The sequence below is a fragment of the Monodelphis domestica genome, chromosome 3 (assembly GCF_027887165.1).
Source record: "Monodelphis domestica isolate mMonDom1 chromosome 3, mMonDom1.pri, whole genome shotgun sequence".
Lineage (NCBI taxonomy): Eukaryota > Metazoa > Chordata > Mammalia > Didelphimorphia > Didelphidae > Monodelphis > Monodelphis domestica.
The window spans coordinates 89,195,678-89,220,318 of NC_077229.1; the positions used below are offsets into that span (position 1 = coordinate 89,195,678).

The window sequence follows — 24,641 nt, forward strand, 5'->3', positions numbered from 1 at the left end:
CTGGCCATTTTAGTATGTTCTCATCCTCATCTCCTCTGGGGGACCCCACTCTCCTCACCTGCCACAGGCAATGTGTATTGTGAGGCAGGAATACCATTCTGAAAATGGGGGGGGGGGGGGGAAGATGTTTCAGGACCTTGGAGAGCAGCACTGCTGCTGGCCAAGCATGAAATTCTGAATCAGATTCCCTTCTATCAAACTAGAAATTGAGGATTTGTTGGCTCTAATCCTTAATTTCTAAAGTGACAGCCCTGAGAGGTTATATTACTTTACCCACATCACATGTTTGGAATTAAAGAATTTATAAGTTGGGGACAGATTTAAATCCTATGATCTTTAGGTGAGGAAAGAACAAGCCCGCCAGGTCTACTATTCAAAAGGAAGAAGGATCTCTCAGGTCCATGATTTTAGAGGAGAAAAAGAGGACCAAAAAAATTAATGGTCTTTCCCAAGATCACAGAGCCTGAATGTAAAGTCAAATCCCCTAACAACAGTCCTAATGCTCTTCACCCCATAGTTTAGTCGGTTCCAATCTCTCTCTCCTCCAATCCAAATCCCCTCCCTTTTCTTGATGGGATAATACTTGGGTCCAGAGCCACAGGAAGGAGAATTCCAGAGGGCCGAATGTCTTCTGTCTGATCCCTAGCAGGGGCAAAAGGCTCAGTCAAGGGTCAAGGGCCTCAATATAGACTCCAGAAGCAGTCATTTCCTATCAGGTACTCAGATATTTCCTTATTCCTGGAAAAACCTGGAGGATTGGAAGGAGAAGGTAAGAAGGGGAAAGAGGCAACAAACAAAATAAAGATAGAGAAAAGAGATACTTGGAACCTTTTGGAAGATACTGTGGATCACAGTATCTAAAGAGATGGAAAAGACCATAAGAGATTATTTATTATATTGAAGTCCAACCCCTTCATTTCATGGATGAGGAAATTAAAGCCACAAGAAGAGAAATGTCTTTTCTAAAACAATACAAGTCACAGGAAGGACTTTAACCTGGGCCCTGTGGCTACAGATTCAGAACTCTTTTACTATGTTCCCTGAGGGATGATGGAAAATATTTATGGAGAGAAGCCCATCCATAGCCTGCTCTCTCCCCAGAACTAGCCTTCTTGCTGTTTCTCAACACAACACTCTCTTACCTCAGGTTTTCTGTCCCTCCTGCCTAGATTGCACTCTTCCCTCACCTCTACCTTAGATTCCCTTCAAAACTCAATATGTGTGTGTGTGTGTGCGCGCGTGTGTGAGAGAGAGAGAGAGAGAGTTGGTGTATGTGTGCAAATTTGAGTGAGAGAGAGATTGGCAAGTGTTTTTCCCTCCACATCCTGGTCCCTGCTATTAAAGTCTCAGGGACTCTACTTCCTACTTTACTGGGGGTAAAGTATAGGCTCCAAGTTACCTGGGAGTTTCATTTTCTATTAAGCTGTTTACTTTCTCAGATCTCTTGATCCTGTGGTCCCCTGAGCAGGGACTGCACAGAAAATGCTCTACATGGCCCTAGTGGGGATCCCAATAGTTTTGGCAGAAAGGCCTGTGGACCAGGTAGCTTCGTCCTCCCCTTCTCTCCCTTAACAAATGTCTACATCTTTCCAGGCTAGGGCCAGGATAGACTCAATGACTATGGGCCAGATCAATTCAGGTGGATGACACCTGGAGAAACCTCCAAAGCAGAAGCTAGAGGCCCAGAATTGGGCCAGGATGGGATATTGCACTGAAAGTCAACCCACCTTGGTCCCTAACACTAAATCCACACTTAGGAGACTCAATCAGAAAAGCAAAGAGATCACGAGCTGTTCTGCTGGAAAACATCTTAAAAACCATTTAGTCTTCCCTCTCATTTTGAAGCAGGTCCAGAGATTGGATGGGACTTGCCCAGCATTCCACAGCTAGTGCCCAAGCTAGAACTGGAACCTCAGTTGGGGCTTTAGGGTTGATTCTCCCTTATCTTAGCAACCCTGACAGTTTACTCACCAAGTATGGCTGTGAATCTTGTGCAGAAAGAGGTAGGTGCACATGCCCAGGCAACAGGGAGAAGGCAAAAGGACCCATTTATGCTCAAGGATCAGGAACTGCCACTGAACTGTCAATGGGAAGGTTGTAACACAAGAGAAGCATCTAGAGGTGCTATAATCCTTCTCATTAAACTCCTCTTCTGCCTGAGGATAGCTGGTTGGTCTCTAACATGTCTCAGAAGACAAGCTGGAAAAAACAGGTTCTGTGGGACTGGCAAAGGTAAAGAGTCCTAGGGGCTGCCTGAGAATGTCCACAGGCCCCTCTTATGTTTGTTGTTCTTAGCACCAGATTCCCCAACGACTTCAGAGAAGATGAGGGACAAGAGCAGGCATGACAGAATCAGAAGATTTAGAGATAGAAAAGACTTCAGGTTTACAGAAAGGAAAAATGAGTCTCAGAGAGAAGGAAATTAGTGAAGGTCACATAGGACTCCAATGACTGGTCTAGAGGTAGAGAACAAGTTCTGACTACAGTGAGAAAGAAACATAGAGGGTTGAAGACAAGGTCCTTAGAGGGGACCAGAAGGCTGGATGATGTTGTTTTGCAAACAGAAGGAAAATAAAATTGTTTCTATTTTTTAAAAAACCCTCTAGTATGAAAAAAAGAAACCAAATTTATTTAAAAATAAAAAAACCCACCCAGACTTTCTCATTCCCATCATAGGATCATAACTTATAGGAACTGGAAAAGCCCCTCAAGATTAGTTAGTTCAACTTCATTTTACAAATATGAAACTATAAGGCCCAGAGGAGTGTAGCAACTTTTCCAAAATTACACAGGATGGGATTCAAACCCAAGTCCTCTGACTCCAAGTCCAGTGCTCCTTCTACTAGGGCACACTGTCGCTGGGACTTAGCATTGGACAGGCCTATAGATATTGCTTGAGTGTATCCCCCCTCTGTACAGTGAGGAAGACTGGAGCTTAGAGAGGAATATATAAGGCTGAGTCCACATGCTGTCTCAAACCAATTCAGCTGGGCATAGGTTCCACCTTCAGCCTCTTGGGCAGCTGGGTAGCAGGGGGTTGCTCCCGTTTGCCCCCTTCCTGCTTTGGTCTGTGGCGCTGGACAGAGGCCTCTGCCTTGGGTGCTGCAGGCAGGGCTTGCAGGGTGGGGGGCTCAGCTTTCACCTGTATCGGAAGGGGTAAGAGGGGTGGGGCTTGTTCCACCACAAGGGGCCCCTGCCACTCAGGGATCTCCAAGCATAGGTGCTTCATGAGCTTGGCCATGACATCATCGACGTAGCCATGAATTCGAAGGTCAGCCTGGCGATCCTGGGAGGAAAGGGGAGGCAGACCTAAGTGAAGGGAACTTTGCCAGGTGAAAGATGAGGCCAGGGATTAGACCCTCTCATGGAGTAAATGGGGCTAAGTACTCACATGTTTGGTGGCCTGCAGGTTGACTATGACCAAGCGGCCTCCTTTGCGTTTAGTGAGCAGAGGCAGGTTGCCACTGGGTCGTATCTGCAGTGATGTACCCAGCGTGATGGATAGATCTGCATTCCTAGGAATTAAAGGGGATGATCTCAATACACTCGGTTCCCTGGATCTCCTTAGATGTGGACCTTTCTTCTTCCTCACAATGGTAAGACCACAGGGCTAAGGCCAGCACTGTCACCTTCCTAGTCCCCCAGGCTGAAAACCACTATTATCTCTGCATTCTCCCTCTCCTTGTTCCCCAAACTCAATAAGGTGTAGGGGAAGAATACTGAAAGTTGGGAATCAGAACGCCCAGATTCAAAACTGATTCCTATACTGGATAGAGCTTTTCTATCCCTTCAGAACTTGAGTTTTGAGCCTGAGCTTGTTCATCTGCTAAAATGGAAGAATAACACAAATATTATCCTTTTAAAGTTGTTTTGTAATGAGAATATTCTGTGAATTTTGAAATGCTATAGGAAAAAAATGAGAGGCTAACAGTATTTTCATATATCATTTAGTCCTGAGTCCTGTTAATCCAACCAGTACTATTTTAGTACTTTCATTCCCATAAACCACAAGTACTCCCTACTACCACTGACCCCAGAAAGAGGAAGGATAGGGAAGATGAAAGAGGAGGGAGCAAAGTACTCAGAGTTTATCATACCTGCAAGCTTCATCAGCAAGGCTGAGGTCTCGATCAGGTAGAGCATCTTCCCAGTCCAGGATTGTGTCCCTCAGTTCCCCCCTACAATGGGCAAATAGGAATCCCTAAGTCACTGAGCACCTGTGACTGGCTACCCTCAAGCAAAGACAAAATTGAGCTGCTTAACCTTAAGCCATCATCAATAGGGTATCAGGGAAGAAGCCAACCAGACTAGAGTTGTTGGAAATAGGATTCTACTAATTAGCCCAAGACATCTTTCCCAATAGGAATGACTCTGGATAATGATTCCTTGTTTGTCCTTTGTTTCTGAAAAGGATCAATGACATCACTGGATGATGACTTTCAAATGAATTGGATGTCAGTCAGGTAGAGGTGCATAGTCATCAACCTCACTCTCTCTTACAGAGTCATCCAAGTCCAATGGCAAGAGAAAAGTCAAGATGACTGGATATAGCCAGGGATACAATGGATGACCTTGGTATCTTCCATGTCTGATCAAGCTCTGGGTGCTCCACAGCACCTGCTTCAGCCACCTCATGGCCCTTGGAAAAAAACTATTCTTATTCATCCATTCTGCCCAGGGAAGTCTTCACATGCTTGGGGTAGACATCTTCCTAATTTTTCAACAGGTTTAAGGCGTGTTGGTGAACTTCAATCTAGGTTAGCCCAGGCTACTGAAAGTTTTACTGAGGAGTAAATGTGCATGCTTTAGCTTCTTGGAGCCACAAGTGAGAGTTGGGTGAAAGGTGGGCACCAAAGGCAAGTGAAAAGCAAGCTCTTTTAGGTTAATGATATGAAAGAGTAGACTGGAAACAATCTGAAGTTTGGAGATCTGGGTTTGAGTCTTTGCCACTTGTCTTCTGTGACTATTGGTTCTTGTCTATGCTTTAGCACTGCCTGGCTTTAAGACCTTGGTCAAGTTACTTGCCAAGAACTAGATGATCTCTAAGGACCCATCCTTAGCTAAACTACTATCCTACATCCTTTTGGTGTTAGTCTGGAATATACAATTAGCATTATTATGCAATAAGAGTAATAAATAAAAGGAGACTGCTTAGAGGGAAGAGATTGGTGGTATTGCTCAACAGTAGAGGTCTCAAAAAGAGTAAAGATGAAAATATGATTGGGAAATGTTAATAAAATAAATAATACAACATATATAATGTTAATTTGTGATTTCCAAAGCCAATATGCACCATCAGAGATCAGTTTCTATTTGAATTTGACCACTAGAATATTTACAGTATGTTTCTTTCTACCACTAAAATTCTCCTTTGCTGTGGCATGGAATGTAAGTAGAAATGGAAGTACCTTTTCCCTATGCATTCCCAGAGCCATAAACACTGCCTGCCCAGCACATGGAAATGGCTTAACAAATGCTTGCTGACTGAGTGAAGGAGACACCAGTAAGTCCTCCAAGTTATGTTAACAGAGCTCCAGGACTAGTCCATGCTAGAGAGACTTTGATGGTAACCCTAGGACAGAAACAGGCCAGCATAACAATGCCCTTTCCCATGGTGAACACTTCCTTATCAAAGCCCCATGAGGTCAAGGAATATAAGGACAATGAATCCTTTTTACATATGAGGAACCTGAAGCATAAACCAATGACTTGGGATCTTAGCTCTCCAGCTAGAAGGCACCTCCGAGGCCACTAACCCCTCATTTTACAGATGAGGAAGTGAAGGGTAAAAGAGTAGAAATGACTAGAACAGCTGCTCTCTAAAATCTAATTTTCAAATCTAATTTCAATTTTCCCAGGTCACAGAGTTAACTAGAGTAGGGGAATTATGTCACTTACCTGCAGGCCCGGAGACCTCGGGCCTTTGCCACAGTGCACAACCGACCTGTTGCCTTGAGGCCCATGCTGCCCACCACCACATCTCGTACATACTGCCTGAAAAAGAGAGGTCAGGAATAAGAAAGGAACAAGAAGAGAGAAAGAGAGGAAAGGGGTAGATCTAGACATGAACTTTGTGAATTTCTCTTAGTCATATTTATCCTTATAGCTAACTCCATGATATCAAATTTACCACCTGGTCAGTTAACTGCCTGAGATGCTCTGACAGGTATAACCTTATCCCCCTTGCCAGCTTGTGGTCTGCCAAGGTTGAGAGAGCTCCTCTTCCAATTGTGGCTTCAAAAAACTAAATTTTATGGGACAACTATAATTTCCCATTATTTAATTAACATAATCTTTACTTTAAAAAATTCCTTATATAAACTTAACCACTAAGAATTTTTTCTTTTTTTGAACAATCTTCAATCTTATCCATGTGGGTGGGCACTTTCCCCTTGTGTATATGGAAAATTTGCAACATCTGAGCTACATTCCCAGCATCCTTTTAAGTTAAGTCCTTGGAGCTTATGCTTTTGGTAAAGGGCTGCAGGTATGAGTCTCTGTCTCTCTTTACTCAGCTCACTTGACTGAAAGAACCTTTTTTCTTTTTCTTTTCCCTCTTTTTGATTTAATATTAAAAATCTTATATATTTTTAAATACTAGTATTTATTCATTTTTACTCCTACAAATTTTTGGAGACCACGAAGGGACACCAGAACTAGAGGAACCAGATTTCTTCTCCTGCCATGATTTTCCCCTCTCCCCTTTTTCTTCTCCCTTCTGAAAACCCTTTAAAGCCTTCTCAGGCTCACTGCCTACATCTGCCCACCAGGAGAGCCAGGTAGCTGGGTCTCTCTCTCACAGAGGCTGTTCTTGCTAACTCCTTCTGCTGTCACTGCTGCTTGCTGTTCTTGCTACTGGTAAGCTTTAAATTCCTTGCCCCAAACCCCAGCCCAGCGGAAGGGGATTAATTTTATCTTTTCAGGGGTACTGGTCCTCTCTCCTAACTAAGTCCTACTCCAAAAACAAAAATAAAAATCAACAACTATATTAGTGACCTATATTGACCTGATGTACCTTTTATATTTTTATAACATTTTGTGCCCTCTGCAAATTTTTTCTCTGAAATGTATTATTGCTGCTATACCTCCATTACTTTACCTACCTTATTTGCACTCTGTGAATCATGGCAAGTTAAAGAGGACATGAATCTTGTGTTTTGGCAAATAGCCTCTATATTTTACTTCTGTAATTGTGAAATATATACAACTTTTATATTTTTTCATTATTGTTTTTCTTCCTGCATGTGTGATACAGCATCTGAGTTTTTCTCTCATTTTTTGTATTTAAAGCACCTCACCAATACTGAAAAGATTTTTTTTTTAAACTTCTTTACTTTTTGCAACAGGATAAGCTAAGATGTCCATTTGCCTACCATATAGATGCGTACCCAAAAAGCTTTGGATTTTCAACCTGCCACTACTAACTTATATCATGAGACTTTTGCTCAATGATTATGTCTGAATCAAGGAAAAAACAGACCACAAAGGAGCACAGAAGTTGACCTGCAGAGCGCCGAACAAGCACAAAAGGTAAAAAATCCTATGGGGATTGATGACATTCTGCTCAAAGAGCGCAAGGTCTTGATCAGGTGTGAGACTCGAGGTTGTAGCTGTTTAACATGTGTTAAATGCAGGACTTTCTTGTACCACACTTTATCAAGTATATAACATTAATTGTTCTAGCTCTAGCTCCATTATCCTTGAAAGCAGAAAAAAGGGTCAAACCTGGGAATGCTATTTCCCATTTGTTTTTGAGACCTAGTTGCCCCCCCCGCCCCCATTTTCTTTCATGATGTGACTTACTGTAGTCCAGACTGCTAAATTGGGTTAGTGAGTGATTGTCACTGTAGGCTTATAGGACATGGATCACTACAAGAACCTGTTGTGGTTTGTGAATTTTTTCCCCTTTTTTCCTAGAATTTTTTCCTTTTTTTTATATTCTATAGTTCACTCAGAGGTTATTTTTTATTTTTTTTGAATTCTTTGATGTTTTTGATAATTGAACCATATGCCTTTTGACTTGACCATATGTCCCTGTGTGATTCCTATGCGTATCCCTATATCCTCCTTGGGGGGGGGGGGGGAATGTGTTTTTATTTTGTAATGAAAAGTTTTAAGTTCCTTTTGAGAAAAAATTTTTTTAAGGATAAGAAATTTGTTGCCTCCCAGAATCCAGAGACTGATTTCCTTGTGGAAGATGCCATGGAAATGCCCGTGGAGACCGCACACTGTTCCAGGAGTTCCTGAGCAAAACTGAATGTGCAGAACTGAACTTTGGGGGGGTTGAATACATTTGTTTATATGTACTTTGTTGTAACAAAAAGGGACTGCCCCCTAAGTGGTTTTGATCTTGATTCCCTTTTGTTTCCTTATCTCCAAGTTTTTGTATTTTCCCTGTGTAAAATTTTATGTACCTTAGTTAATTGTTTAAAATGATCCATTGGGGAGATTGGTCTCCAAAGGATCACAGGGGAAAATGTTCAGACAGAAAATTTGCAACACCTGAGCTACATTCCCAGCATCCTTTTAAGTTACGTCCTCATTTTACATAAGGATGCTTAGGAGATAAACTTGGCTGAGACCCACGCTGCAGGGCTCTTTTTTTGGAGCTTGTGCTTTTGGTAAAGTGTTGCAGGTATGAGGCACTGTCTCTCTTTGATCTGCTCACTTGACTGAAAAAACTTTTTTTTCTTTTCCCTCTCTTTTGATTTAGTATTAAAAATCCTATGTATTTTTAAATACTAGGAATAGTTACTCATTTTTACTCCTATACCCTAAAGTGTATACCTCATAACTCATGCTTACCCTCTAAAATCACAAATAAATGATCCAACCATTCTGGAAGCAATTTGGAATTATACCCAATGGGCTTTAAAAGAATGCACATCTTTTAATCTAGCAATTGTAAGGTTTAAATTAATATCCAACGCTCCAAGAATTATATTTTATAGTTTATTAATAATCACTTGAAGTAGAAGGAAAAGAAAATAGAAGTAAAAAAACACCTAAATATCTAACAAAATTAAAATCATGTAAGCAAGTTCTCCTGCCTCTTGCCTCACCTCACCTCCACAGCCTGTTATCACCGAAAGAGAGGGAGAGAGGTGGGGCTACATCAAATTTATACCCTTCCTACATCAGCACATAACATGAGAAGGAACATGGGATGCTAGGAACTGGAGTTCTAGGGTACAGAAATTAATTATACAATAGCACTATTAGGTCTATATACCAAAGAGATTTTTTTTTAATGGGAAAAGCTGTTTGCACAAAAATATTTATAGATGCTTTTTTTGTGCTGGCCAAAAATTGGGAGACTAGGGGTAGCTGGGAGACAGGAGGTCCTAGATTTAAATCTGGCCTCAGACACTTCCCAGCTGTGTGACCTTGGACAAGTCACTTGACCCCCACTGCCTAGCCCTTACCATCTTCTGCCTTGGAACCAATACCCAGTACTGATTCTAAGACAGAAGGTAAGGGTTTGTTTTTTTTAAATTGGAAACTAAAGGGATGACCCTCAATTGGGTATTGGTTGAACAAATTGTGGTATATGATGGTAATGGAATACTATTGTGCTGTAATGAATGACGAACAAAATAATTTCAGAAAAAGCTGGGAAGCCCTACATGAACTGAGTCAGAGTAAAATAAGCAAAACCAGAAGAACATTTTACACACTAAATGAAATACTGTGGAATAATCAAATGTGAAAGACTTAACTAATCTCAGCAATACAATGATTCAGGACAATTCTGAGGGACTTATACTATCCACCTCCAGAGAGGTAAGTGATGGGGTAGAAATGCAGATGAAAATATATAATTTATCATTTGTTTATTTGGGTATGTGTTTTGGGGTTTTAGTTTTATAAGATTATTCACTTATAAAAATGAATAATACAGAAATATGTTTTGAGTAACAATACATATATAACCCAGTGGAATTGCTTGTCAACTCCAGGAGGGTTGAGGGAAAAAGGGAGGGAGACAACATGAATCAAATAACTTTGGAAAACTTATGTGTAAATTTGTTATTGGAATACAGACAAAATTTAAAAAATAAAATCACGAATAAAGCAGGTATGGCATTGAATGTAATCCCAGCTGAGGTCCATGCTAGTGTACTGTTGAGTTCAGGAATTCTGAGTTGTGCTGCCACCAGCATGGTGAAACCTCAGGACTTAAAGGCCCCCTGGAGGCTGTCCAGGTCAGAAATGGAGCAGGTTAAAATTTTTGGGCCAATCAGTACTGGAACTAGGCTTGTGAGTGGCCTGGGCAAGACAGGGAGATCTAGCCTCTAAATAAATAAAAGAAGACCATAAACTCAAAACTATTTGCAGTTTTTCAGGAAAATGTATATATCAACCTAAAAAAAATAACAGGAGCATCAATCTCTCTGGGTTTCAATTTCTTTCTCTGTAAAATGAAATGATTGAATTATATGGTCTCTGAGTCCCCTTCCAGTTCTAGTGCTATGATCCTACCATCTTGTTTGCTGCTATCTCATGAATTCTGTTAATGTGTACATTATCAGATATTACTGCTATTATTAATAATTCATGCATTAGAAAGCTTTACATAGGATAGTGGGGCAATTTACTTTATTCAATTAAAGACTAATCATATTTATAAAAGTAGGCATCTCTTGGTCAGGAACTGTATTAGACACTGCTTCTTTAAGAAAATCCAATCTAGCTTACATAGCTTTAATATAAAGTCCCTTTCTTCTAGAATTGCCTGGGTTCATGGCTTAGGGAAGTGGTAGGAGAGGCATAGGTAAGAGGTCCTTGGGATTTTTTAGGTAAGTCATCTATCTTCCTCCCCCAGGGCTTCTATAACAATCCCTGTGTACTCCTCCCCTTCTCCCTCCTTCCATCCAGAGGCAACTGGGGCACTCACGTCTTACACTTGGCACATTCTTCCACAAACATGTTCCCATGGAGCTCGGCCAGTTTGTCCCTGTGGAAAGGAGGAAATGTGGTGTATAGGATCTTAGAGCTAAACCTTCCCTGGTCCTCAAAGTTCAGGTTACTTCACTACCTCTTGGTAGTGAAGGTCCAGAGACCTTGGAGTTTGGGCTTTGCCACTACCTGTTGCTCAGGGAAAGCCATTTTCCCTTGGTTTCAATTTCCTGCACTGCAAGATAGGATTCATATATAACCTTTACTCTTTCTTCTCAAGTGTTAAGAAAAGGTATTTGGAAACCTACAAGTGCTATAACAATATAAAAGCTTTTTTCTAGAATTATCCCAAAGAGCGGAAGGTCCCTCAGGTGTACAAAGGAGGTGAGAGCTGCTATTCTTTAAATGGATCATCAGACCAGTCTCTTAAGAAGTCTGGTGCAGTGCCCCTCTCAGGCACATCCGCTTTCCATACAAATCCTGACACTGACTCTTAAAGACTGGTTCTGACATACTCTGAATTTTGCCCCAGAATCTTCTTGCATAGCAAATACAAAGCTCTCTCCCTCCCTCTTCACAGAAAGCTTTTAATTACTTTAAACCCCAACTTAAGAAAAGTATATCACAGAATATGCTCTTCAGTGGACCAAGAATCACCTTAGGACAGTGTGTCTGAAGGGGTCAGAATTCAGTTATGATGCCTGAAACAGAAAACATGTGTCCTTGAAACCCCAGCCAAAAGATATGGAAGAGAGCTGAAAAGGGAACCCTCGAGTACTATTCCAGGCTGGAAAAAGGATAAAGGGAACAGCATGAAAACAGAGTGAGACCATGAAGTGTCAGAAAGATCCCAGAAGGCCCCTGACAAACACTGAAGGGAGATGGGGGGTAATCTGACCCTAGATTTGGACCCTGGGCTTGCCTTGGCACCAGATCCCAAAGAGAGTATTCTTGCTTTCAGGGTTCAATAAGTTGACAGTACAGGGGGAAACTACAAAGAAAGAATGTACCTGGGGAAGCCGGAGCGTACGTGCAAACCATCTACATTCTGGCTCACCAGGAATTTCAAGATGCCCACTCGCTCCAGTTGAATCAGGGCCATGTGGGTCTTAGAAGGCTGGGCACTCTCAAATGTTGTGTCAAACTTGGGTGCCAGACCCCTTTCTTCCATGGTCCACACACCCTGGGGACCCCTAGAATGAAAAAAAAAAAAGAAAGGAGAAAAGCAAGGAAAACAGGGGGCTCAACTGGGAGATCACTTGTCATCTGTACCTTCCCTAATTCCTGGTTGTGAATCTAGTTTGCCTGAGCAGGACCTGGAGGAGAGAGGTTGTTCTTTTTCTGTTTATATCTATACTTAAAACATTGCTTTAGCCTTTTCTATAGATTTTGTTTGTATAATAAATATTAGTTATGCAAAATAAATTCCTCACTGTCCATGTCCAAAAACTTTCTATAGATTTAGGAAGTGAATTCCTCACAACCCTTTTGGATATATATATATTACAAGATTTATTATCCCTTTTTTACACATTAAGAAGCCAAAGTTAAGTGATTTCCCCAGAATCTCCCAGGTAGTATCAGCAAAGGATTCAAGTCTAGATTTCCTAATGCCAAGACCAGTGCACTTCTCTTTAAACTAAGCACCATCATGGAGTAGTAAGTCAGAAAACTTGAATTTAATGTCCAATTCTGATACCTACTGGTTATATTATTCTGAGAATGAGAAAATCACAGAGACAGAAGAAACCTTGGAAGCCATCTCAACCCCATTCCCATATAGTACAGGATTATCCTTCTGTAAGATTCTCAAATAGTCTATAACCTTTGTTCAAATTACTTCCAGTGATGAATAGTTTATTTATCTTTTAAGACAGCCGAGTCTACTATTCCTTATTAAGAAGTTTTCCCTTATACTAAAACAAAACTTGATTCCTGGCAAGTTTTGTCCATTGGTTCTAGTTCTGTCCCCTGAGGCTAAGCAAAAAAAATTATGGTTCTTTTCCCCTTCAAAAAATGCACCATATACTTGAAGATAGTAATTATGTCCCTTTGGACTCTTCTCTTCTGTAGGCTGAATTGGTCGAACAATTTTAACTTTCTCCTCTAGTCCTTGCATGGTATCTTCTTCACTTGTCTCTCCCCAGCCTGGTCACCCTCCTCTAGACATACTCCAGCTTGTCAATACTCAAGGGCAAAAGTGTTTAGAATGACTTGCAAAAGACCCAAACAAAACCCAAGAAAGACTGACATATTAGCCTGCTGCCTCACCAGTTCTCCTGTCCATAGAACCAATTCAATGACCTCTCATGAAGAGAACATCTAACAAAGACTACTTAACCAGAGGATGAATTTGGAAGAGGTGACAAGTTCAAGCTTGAGTTACTATGCCACCAGGCAATGCTGTTCCCCCTCACCTGAAGTCTGGGATGCCTGAGGAAGTGCTGATGCCTGCACCTGTATGGAATACCACATTGGAAGACCTCTGAATCAGCTGTGCCAGCTCCCATACTTTTCTGTCTAGCTCTTCAGGGGGGTCGAAGATCTATGGACAAAAAAAAAAGGAAAAGAGATGCCAATCAATCTATTTTCAGGAAAAATATCACCCACATGCCCAGATTATGGCAGGTAATTGCCTAGAAGGTTAGTCAATAAGAAAATATATCTTGAATAAACATTGCTGAGTGATGAGTTGGGCCCAGGACTGAGTAGCAGAAAGAATGGACTCTTGTGTAGCTCTTCAATGATGCCAATGTACTCCATGTTACAAATATCCATATCTAACATTAACATTCTCCTGGTGAAGCCATAAGCCTTCAAATAACATAAACTACAACCTTGGAAAAATAAAGACTATAGCTGACCCCAAGATCAACCCAAGCTGACCCAAAATTAACAGTGGGTTAGATAAAGAGAAACATATTACCAATAATGAAAAGCAAAAAAAAAATCTTTTCTGCTTAAAACCAAAGACAAGTATAAGAATAAGAAACAGAAGATGCAAAAGGGCAGATTTCTATTTTGGTTATTAGCAACTTCTTCCTTACAACTAGCTAATTAAAAGCACAGCAGGCTGCTTTGGGAGGGAGTGTTGTAAAAGATCTCACCAATAACATATACAAGCAGAAAGAGCAATGGGCTAATAATTTAGAAAGACTGGGAGATGGAGTGCCCAATCCACAAGATGTTCAAAGACTAGAGGAAAATATCCATATAACAAGCTAGATAGATCTTCTGGAGAATTTATGAGAAGACTAGGCCCAGAAGAGCCTAGGATAAAAAGGCTCAATGGGTTGAAAGATTCCCTGATAATGGAAATATCCAAGTTAAAGAGAAAATAAATTTACCACTAAAGGAAACAATTACCTTCCCTTTTCCTATTTCCAGAGAAGTCAACCACATTTCCCTTAATGATGAGCTCCAGCAGCATACAATCAGGCTATTCCAGTGGCTAATCCTATGGTTTCCCCATGGCACTTGTTTCACCTTCTGCCTTACCTGTGTGGGGTCAGGCCTCCTCCATCTTCTACACAAAGGGATTATTTTTGTGTTTTAAATGGCCAACCCTCAAATCTAAGTTTGTTTCTTTCTTTACCCTATGTCCAGAAAATATATCTACTGGAATTCCCCTACCAGACTATAAGCTTCTTGAAGGCAGAAATGACAAATGATTTATCTTCAGATCTTCCCCAGTGCCAGGCACAGGGTTTTGTATATATCAAATTGGTTGGTTGAACAAATTGATGAATTTCTTGGGGATTTGGAAAAGGGGTGGTTTAAAGAGTCAGATTTAGAGCTGGAAAGGCCCTGAAAAGCCTCTAAGTCCAATCCCCTCATTTTACAGATAAGACCATGAAAAAGAGGCATTACTGACTTGCCCAGCGTTGGACAGCTAGTGAGTGTCAGAGGTGCAATTGCACTCTGGTCTTCCTGATCCCAAATCCAGACTGCTACCTACAATACCACTCTCAGGTTTCATGGTATCAGTTTCATCTCTACCAAGTTCTTCCCATCATCATAAAAAGATCAGGGAGCTCCATAAATATTTATGAAACAATGATGGCTCATGTTTATATAGCAATTTATGTTTACAAAGTACTGTCCCCACAACAAGCATGTGAGGCAGCAAGTACTAAAACGATCATTTTGCAGAGAAGGAAACTGAGGCTGAGAGGGTAAAGAGACTTACTTGTCCATGGTCACAAAACTAACAAATACCAGTTAACCCCGCTGAGCTTCAGTTTCCTCAACTGAGGAGGAAGCTAATAAGAGCATGAGTCAGGTCTCCTGACTCAGTCCATGATTCTTCCACTATATCACATTTTTCCTGAAAGAAAAAGGGAAATTGGTATCATTCTTTCAAATGTTTATTAGACTCCTACCATGAGTAATGCACTGTGTACCACACTGGGAAGAGAGGTATATTTCTTTTTTTTTATTGCTTATTGATGATATTGATATATATTTTCATTGTCTTTATACAGGTCAAAATAGTTTTTTTAAAAACTATCCTAATTACAAGCACATAAATATATTTCAAGAAAACTTTATTTTCAAGTTTTGTGCTCAGGGTATCTGAAATTTCAGTTACTACCTGGCTAGTTTGTTTCCATGCAGAGGAATGAACAATGACGGATGTGTCAGAGAAAGGAGTATCTTCCTTAGAGAGAAAAGTTTATGAGCCCAGGAGTAAGGGAGAGTGAAGACAAGAGGAGATGGAAGAGTGATTAACATCTAATTAGAGGGATTCTAATTTGAGCCCATCTAAGTTATGTAAGTAATCATTCATTAGCTCCTTCTCTGCTCCAGCAGGGTTAGCTACTATCACATCTCAGGTCTGGCTTTCTTGGTCATGCTAGATTGGACATTTTTAGCAAACCTGGAACTCAAAAGGAAGAGGAGTCCCATATTGGTACATGATACAGGATTGAAGAAATAGTTCATCTGAAACAGACCTGGCAGTATTTTTGGACTAAAAATTCAATAGAATGGTGTTGTGATATGGCCATACACACATGACTTCATTCTAGATTGAGAGGCACAATGTCGCAAACAAGGTGATACTTCCACTATTTCCTATCCTAGTCAAAACACACTGGGGTATTGTGCTTAGTTCTGGGCATTTAGGGGGAAATAAGCTGGACAGCATCTAGTAGAAGATAACTAGGAAAGGGAAGAACCTCCAGATCTCACCATGGGGGATCAGATGAAGGAAATGGAATGTTTACCCTAGAGAAGACTTAGGGAAGAGGCCATGATAGCTATCTTCAAATCTTTAAAAGGACTACCTGTGGAAGAGGGATTAAATCTGTTCTGCTTAAAACCAAAGGCAAGTATAAGAATAAGAAAAAGAAGATGCAAAAGGACAGATTTCTGCTCTGATTATTAGCAACTTCTTCCTTACAGCAAGCTAATTAAAAGCACAGCAGGCTGCCTTGGGAGGGGCAACAAGATGGCACAGTGTATAGAGCAAAAGTCCTAGAGTCAGGAAGGTCTGAGTTAAAATTCAGACTCAAATACTAACTAGCTGTGTGACTGTGGTCAAATCGCTTAACCTCTGCTGACCTCAGTTCCCCCATCTGTAAAATGAGGATAATAGTGGCACCTATGTCTCAGAGCAGATTTTGAAGATCAAATAAGGTAATATATGTAAAGCACTTAGCACAGCACCTCGAACAAAGTAGGCACTATATAAATGTTAACTATTATTAGAAGGTAGGGTTCCAATTTACCAGAAGTCTTCAAGCAAAGACTAGAATAATCACTTGGTAAGGATGTAGTTTCCAGGATTCTTAGCCAAATACTAGTGGATTTGATGGCCTATCAGACCTCTTACAACTATGAAATACTGGGATTTTGCCTGACACAGGATCTGAAGTTGCATTTTCCCCAGAATCCTCAATATGCGGCTAACAAAAATAAGATCCTGAAAAGTTAACTGACTTGTCTCAGGCAGTAAAAAGTAGAACTGATATTTAAATACAGGACCTCTGATCCTATCTTGGGGACTCTGGCAGTGGTTCCACTTCTGTGCTTAAAAGAGAGCCAGGAATTCAAATGGAAAATCACTTACACATCCATGAGAGCCCTTTAGTTTTACATATGAGGCCTTCCAAATTCTATGGTTCATTCCATGCTTTAAAAATTTGTTAAACAGGAGATTCAGGTGGCTCAGTGAATTGAGAGCAAGGCCTATTGATAGAGGGTCCTGAGTTTAAATCTGACCGAAGATACTTCCTGGCTGTGTGACGCTGGGCAAGTCACTTGACTCCAACTGCCTAGCCCTTACTACTCTTCTGCCTTGGAACCACCAATACTTAGTATTGATTCCAAGACAGAAAGTTTGGGCTTTTTTAAAAGTTCATTATATTGCCAGCATTCCATGCTTTATATCGCCTTCCAACTTGGACATTCTATATTCAAAAGTCTCCTGTGATCTAGCCAAGGCAATCTCCTCCATATCCCCTGCAAATGATGGGCACTCATACCTCTCTTCTAGCCCATAAAATGCCTTTCTTCATATTCTGATATACATATACAAATATAATTTAAATTATAATATACATAATTATATATTTTATATGCATATGAGAATTCACATGCATATATACATAAATTATATCTATATATATCTACATATCTACATTTACAACTATCTATCTCTTTCATGGCCCAGCTAGAGTCCTATTGAAGATCACTCTGATCCTACCAGTTTTCACTCAATTCCTTGACAAATATTAAGCAACATCTTTGTTAAAAGACACGTGTTAGCTATACTTTACATTTATGAATATGTTGTAAATTCTCCTACTCCTCTCCTGCCTCAACAGAATGTAAACTCTTTGAGGGTAGTGCCTAGCCTCAGGTAGGCACCTGATACATGCTTGCTGGTTATACATACATACATACATGACTGGTTGAAATTATAATAAAATTTATTCTGAGAATGATATTGCTTCCTACTGAAGAAACATATCAGAGAATCTAAAAAAATTTAGTGGTTTGTCTTGAGAGTTATAAGAATAACATATTCCTGTCATTTTTTAATGTTACCAAAATGCTTTTCTCACAACAATGCTATAAAACAGTAGTAGTCTAAGATTATGTCCATTTTGTAGATGAGAAAATTAAGACTTTGAGAGATCAAGTTAGGTGGTATAAAAGATAAGCATATGCTAGATTTAGGTTCAGGAAAACCTGAATTTAAATCCAGCTTCAGACTTCTTGGCTGTGTGATCCTGGGCAAGTTACTTAACCTCTGTCTGCTCAAGTTTTCTCAGCTGTAAAAATGGGAATAACAACAGTATAGAAAATTAAAAGCAGTTCCTCTCCTCCCCCCCCACCCCAGTTGTTGAGAAGATAAAATGAGAAAACATATGCTCAGTCTTTGCAAACTTTAAAGTGCTATATAAATACTAGTTATCATTAAGTGATTTGAGCAGGGTCCTGGCTTCCTTCAAGTCCCAGTAAAAATCTTATCTACTAGAAGCTTCTCCTGATCCCTCTTATAACTAATGCCTTCCTTACATTGATCACCTCCAATATATTTTTTTAAACCCTACCTTCTGTCTTAGAATCTTAGTATTTATTATAAGATAGAAGAGGCATAAGACTTGCCCAAGGTCAAAGCTAGGAAGTTTCTGAGGTCAAATTTGAACTCAAGTCCTTTTGACTCCAGGTCTGGCTCAGTATCCACAGTGCTAACTAGCTGCCTCCAATTTATATGTGTTGTTTGTTTCTTTTTTTTAAACTCTAGCTTTCCATCCTAGAATCTATACTGTGTATTGGTTCCTAGGCAGAATAGTGATAAGGGTGGGTCAAAGAGGATTAAATAATTTGCCCAGGGTCATGCAAATATAGTGATCTCCAGTCTCTAGGCCTGGCTGTCAATTCACTAAGTCACCTACTTGCTCCCACATAATTGCTTTTCAAGTTGTCTCCCCAGCTCCTCATTGGGGGCAGGAACAGTCTTTTTGCCTAGCCCAGCACTCAGCGCCGAGTCTGGAACACATTAGGAGCTAAACAAATATTTATTGACTGACTGAGGGGCTGCTCAAGTAGTAAGCATCTGAAGCTAATTCAAACCAAGTTTTCCCCACCCTAATCACGGCAGTTTTTTTTCTTAGGAGGATGGGGCTTGGGGGAGAAATGACCATTCTTTACTCACATCCATCACCAGCCCCCTCCTGCCTCCACATAAAGTGCTATGTGGAAACAGAGACTAAAGGGACACGAAGCTATGAATGGGGTCACCCCCAATCCAGTCTCTTTCCCCTCAGGAATATGGTCGAAGAAAGGCCTCTGAGCTGAGGAAGGAGTCGGGAAGGGGGGGAGGGGTTAGTTCATTTCGGGGACAGCCACGGGGGTAGGGCCTTGAAAGGAGGGGGCCGGGCTCAAAGGGACTCCCTTAAGGGTGGCCCAAGTCAGTACATCCGCTGGGGGTTAGAAGGATAGCGGGGACCTCAGCTCGGTCCCTCCAGCCCTGCCCGGCCTCACCTCGGGGAGCCCGCACTTGCCCTTGTCCGCATAAGGAGAGAGCCCGGCCGCGTAGTTCACCGACATCGTCTCCCAGGCCGTGGCCGGCCCGGCCCGGACACCCTATCCCCCCAGCTTTCTCTGGCTCAATAAAGTTTTTTTTGTTGAGGAGGCTTCCGCCGGAAACTCTAAGACCAGGGTGCAACCGCGAGCCCAAGGAAAGGGGAGGGGTGATGATAGGGTGTAAAGGGTATGCGCCTGCGCGATGATGTGGGCGGGACTCGAAGCTCTGAAGGCCATTTTAATTCCTGGCACAGCCTGGCAGTTTGAAAGTTGAAACCTAGGGGAGGAGGAGGAGAGGCTAAGGTGAGCAGTGGGCTTGCGTAGCAAAGTGACTTTCTTGTTAGCTCTCGAGTCTGAAAGACCTGGGTTCAAATGTCATCCCCGACACTTAAAATGATAGCATTTATAAAGCGCTTTAAGGGTCTGCGAAGCCCTCATCCTCACTCCCTTCTTTAGGAGACAGCTGTACTGTTGCTGAATCTGGACTCAGATTTGGATTGCAGCTATTTGACAACTTTATGAACCTCAGTTTCCACATCTTAAAAAAGGGGTTCCACTGAGGCTTTGTTATCTCATTTGATCCAATATGTGCAATTTAGGCTGACCTCCATGAGCTTCACTCTCTGTAGCCCTTTCTTCCCACTGAATCCAAGGCTATACATAGAATTCCAGGAGTGAGAATAGCCACAGAAGACATTTAGTCTAACCCATAACTGCATAAAGACCTATGCTGACAAGTTGTCACTTTTGCAGAACACTTCTGGGGCAATTGCAAAAAACCTGCCTCTCTGAGTTCCATTTGGAAATTGTCTTTTAGGGTCAAAAGAACAAATATACCCTTTCTTCCACACGTTAGTCCCTCCAATATATACTTGAAGACAAGGAGCACCTATGCTCCGCCCCTACCTAAAGTCTCTTCTCCAGAGTAACAGAAACTGTTTTTTAATCAATGTGGGTCCTTTAGAGATAAAACCAATATCCGGTCTCCTCTCATACCCATTTCCTTTCTCTAGTCAGGAAGACTGGAGTGGAACTGTTGGATACCTTTCTGGACTTCACATCTGCAAAATGTCTCTTCATTAAAGTCCTCAATCCTGCTCCCAAGAGCATTTGAACTTCCATTAAAGGTCTCATGGCATGGGATTGTCCCTGAGCTCTCCAAGCCTATATATACAGAATCAAAGCCCTAGAAGGTTTTGACAATTGTCAAGGATACAAGTGCAGTCTGGTGACAGATGGCATGAAGAGGCCCAGACCAGATAATTTTCTTTTTATCCACTGAGACTCAAGACACTATCTACTAAGTTCTCACACTTGTTTTGCACTTTGCAGTGTATTATTTGCTCTGTGGAATTGTGGCTCATTGAATATTTAAGTTTATAACCCTATGAAAAAGTCAGAAGATTGATACATGTTGTTTCCTTTCAATAAGTGACTGGTTTTTTTGTTTTTTTGTTTTGTTTTGTTTTTGAAGCTAGATTTTCTTCCTTTGTCCAAGCTGGAAGTACATAAGTCACTCATGGATCGAGTTCCAATAATGACTGGCTCAGAAGCTTTTCAAGTATGGGGCAATTCCACTTCTTTTGGCATCCTGGTGGTCCTCTGTTCTAAGGCATTCACCACACTGGCACCTGACTTAGCATGGGTACCTGACTAGCCCAACCTACTGTGGTTCAAAGATCTACCAGTCTCAGCTCCCCAATAGCAGGGATGACAGGGGTGTTGGCACACACCTATGTTTTTGTCCAGTCATTTGCAAGGTCAAAGACTGAAGTGTTTTGAGATTAGTAATAGGGAAATTTTGTTTATTTTGTGAATAAATACTACTCATCTAGGTAAGAACAATCTATATCAAACAAAAATAATTCATTGCCTTTTATCTGCAGTAAGGTTATGCCCAAACTTTCCCAGCATGCCTGTACTGAGTGAGGTATGGAGGAGAGTATGAATAGTATTGATGGAGAAAACACCTAAATCAGGGATCCTTGAGGTATTAGAATGTAAGATTTATATGGAGCAATCGCAAGAAAAGTACTTTCTAACCCACAAGTGCTATATAGTCTGGAAATATCAGTAATGCTATTCACTCAGTATTCATAGTTGTAGATTGTTAGACTTGAAAGTCCTCCAATCCAATCCTTTCATTTTTGTTGTCATTTCAGACTCTTTGTGACTTCATTTGGAATTTTCTTGGAAAAGATACCGGAATGATTTGCCATTTCCTTCTTCAGCTCATTTTATAGATGAGGAAACTGAGGCAAATAGGGTTAAGTGTCACCTTTTTATTTTACAGATAAGGAAATTGAGATCCAAAGTGAATGGTTCATTCCATTAGTAGGTAGTAAGTGGAATGAGAATAACACTCACCCCTGGTGTTAGTTTAGACAAGGATGAACCTAAGTAAGAGATTTTTACCAAGAGCTTGTTCTTTTCCTTCTCCCTTGTCCGAGTTCACTGACTTGTATATAGTTCCCTATTCCATGTGAGTTCCTTCCTATAGCTTGGAAAGCCAGATATTCAGATCTATGATTCCATGTCATTCTTCCCATGCAGCCAGGAGCTAAAAGACTTGAGATTTGAGGGACTAGGGATTCCCACTGGAACTGAAGGCTCTCCACACTGTCACTGTAACCTGAGCAGGGACAGCACAAAGGATGATGGATCTAGGATAAATTCTGGAAAGCTCTGATCTCTGGGACTGGATCTGAAGGTGGGACTAGCAGAATGGTAGCCAATAGAACAGAGGTAGGCTTGAACCAGAAAAGACTGATAGTAATGGTAACTTGCATGAAACTTCCTAGCCCCAGGAATCCAGCAAAACATGGTGCCAAGCTCCAATGCTTCTCTATTTCTCTGACTAGTTGCCAAGCCAATTTCAATAAATTTTGAATCCATAATCCTTTCCTGATTCCCCTCTCCACTCCTTAGAGCACTTCCTAGAACCAGAAAGGCCTGAGTTCAAATCCAGATTCTACTAACTGTTTGGCTCTGGGCAAGTAATTGTCTGCTTTGGTTTCCTCAACTGTAAAATGGAGATAATAACAGCACTTATCTCCCAGGGCTATTCTGAAGATCAAGTAAGATCATATTCATAAGGTGTGTAGCATGGAGCCTGGCACATACTAGGTGCTTAATAAATACTTACCCTTCCTTTACTTTCCCCTCTTTCTGCAGAGAGGGGATGGAAGGCAGGAAGATCAGCAGGTTGTTGCAGTTACCTAAGGGAAAGGTGACAAGGGTCTGAACGTAAGTGGCAGCAGTGTGAATTGAGAGAAGGGGTCAGATGTGAAAGATGTCATGAATGTAGAAATGGCAAGATTTAGCAAGTGATTGAATATATGGACTGAGGAAATGAAGAGTCAAAGACAATGCCATGATTATAAACTTGAGACACTAGAAAGATAATGGTGCCTTCTACAGAAGCAGAGAAGTTTGAGGGGGGAAAAGAAGGTTTAGGTCAAGGAGAAAGATAATTCAGTTTTTGAAATATTGAATTCAAAATTTCTCCAGGATATTCAGTTTGAAATGTCCAACAGACAATTAATGATATAGAACTATAAATCAGAGACTGGGGATGTGTAAAGGATAATTTTAGCGTTGTGACTTAAAATCTAAAATTTAATTGGTTGCCAGGGAAAATCTCAAATAATAAAATACCCAAGTCAGCTGGAAATTTATGGTGATTTAATTGATATAGTGGAGGAGATTAAGAAGAAGGAGAAAAGTAGGATTTCTCCCACCTGTCTAGTACCAGGTGGGAAGATTAGGAGATCTAGAAAGTAAAGTTTTTGAAGAGTAAGAAGGAAAAGAATCTGCCTGAACTCCAAAGGGCTCAGCCAAGATGTCCAAACCTGAATCAGCTCAAGGGCAAACTCACCGCCAAACCCAGACAAATAACTGCCACCACTCCAAGATGTCGGAACATCTAGCATGCTGCCAGCCAGAGTCTCCTCTCCAGGGAAAGAGGGCGAAGAGAGCCAGTGATGTACCTTATATAGACTGTTTCACGTCACTTTCCTGTCTCTCATCTGTACCAATGATAGCTTAGCTTGACTTAGGACTGCCTAGGGGTCTGTCCGCTTTTTCTGCACATGTCTATTGAATTTTTCTGCCATTTTTCTCAGATACTTAATCTTTAAGTTTGGTGCAGACCTTCCTAATCTTGTTAAACTAAGGAGGGTGGAGAAATGTAGAGTTCCCAAGACTGATTCTGTTAGTCCAAGTATCTCTATTGTTATTGATCAGGAAATAGCTAAATCAGATCTTCTAAAATAAGGTCTGATTAGGGTGGAATAGTTTTAGAATTCACAATCCATCCCCCTGAGGCCTGAGGAAGACTAGTCTCTCCAATGGGTCTTGTAAACAACCCAGCTATGAAATTACAATAGTTAGAGAGAAATAGAAAAGAGAGAAAAGCAAAACCAATGTTTTGCTAGGAAAATTGACAACAAGCCAAATTAGGGGCAGTCCCCTTTGGCATAAAGTGTACATTTACAATGAAAGTTCAATCAAACCAGTTCAATCAACCACACCCAAAGTTCATTCTTGATCTTGATGTAGTGTAGGTTTTCTGGCATCTTTCTGCAACAGTTCATTCTCTGGATTTAGGAGTTAGCAAGCTTCTTCCTTGAAGATCTTTCTCTTACAAAACATTTCAAAATCTTGGATTTTTATTAAAATACAATCCCCCCCCCTGAAGTGAGTGTTAAAAAACATCCAGTTCAGCTCAGGATGCATTGTTGAGTTATGGGGATATATGAGTCAATTATTAAAAGAATTGAAAAACAACAACAAAAAAAAACCAAAAAAAACCAAAAATATATAAAGGAAGAAAAAAAATATAGAAGAAAGTTAAACTTTTGGGGGAAAGAAGAAAAAATTCAAAATTAGAATCAAAATACCAAAATCTATATATATAAAATGTGAGTAAACAAGAATAAATTCATAATAGACCCTCGTACAGGTCCAATTTAAAGTAATTTCTATGCCACAAGTCTGTAGGACAGAATGCAGTAATATTTCACTTACCCATTTGCAGCCAAGACTACAGGAAGTTGCCATTCTATAAGAAGGAAAGGAACTAGAATTCTATTTTGATAGGGAAGCATCATTCCCTGGTCTGATTTTTTTCATTTTCAGGGATATAGGGAGCCAGCATGATAGTCAAATTTTGATACTTGTATGAGTACTTCACAAAGAGTATA

General features: G+C 40.7%; 1 protein-coding gene across 2 annotated transcripts; it reads right to left on the reverse strand.

Annotated features, from left to right (window-relative positions):
* Window positions 1–2,608: 2,608 nt before the first annotated feature.
* SIRT6 (sirtuin 6) lies at window positions 2,609–19,558 on the reverse strand. Of its 2 annotated transcripts, XM_016432085.2 has the most exons (9): window positions 19,396–19,533; window positions 15,089–15,226; window positions 13,317–13,444; window positions 11,910–12,092; window positions 10,898–10,957; window positions 5,899–5,994; window positions 4,098–4,178; window positions 3,392–3,515; window positions 2,609–3,286 (listed from the first exon to the last, which is right to left on the reverse strand). In XM_016432085.2, the coding sequence occupies exons 4-9, from the start codon at window positions 12,068–12,070 to the stop codon at window positions 2,984–2,986; spliced, it is 825 nt and encodes a 274-aa protein (XP_016287571.1). In that variant the 5' UTR covers window positions 12,071–12,092; window positions 13,317–13,444; window positions 15,089–15,226; window positions 19,396–19,533; the 3' UTR covers window positions 2,609–2,983. The 2 variants fall into 2 exon arrangements, with proteins under 2 accessions (XP_016287571.1, XP_001374380.1); XM_001374343.4 differs by lacking the exon at window positions 15,089–15,226 and having other exon boundaries at window positions 19,396–19,558.
* Window positions 19,559–24,641: the final 5,083 nt, after the last annotated feature.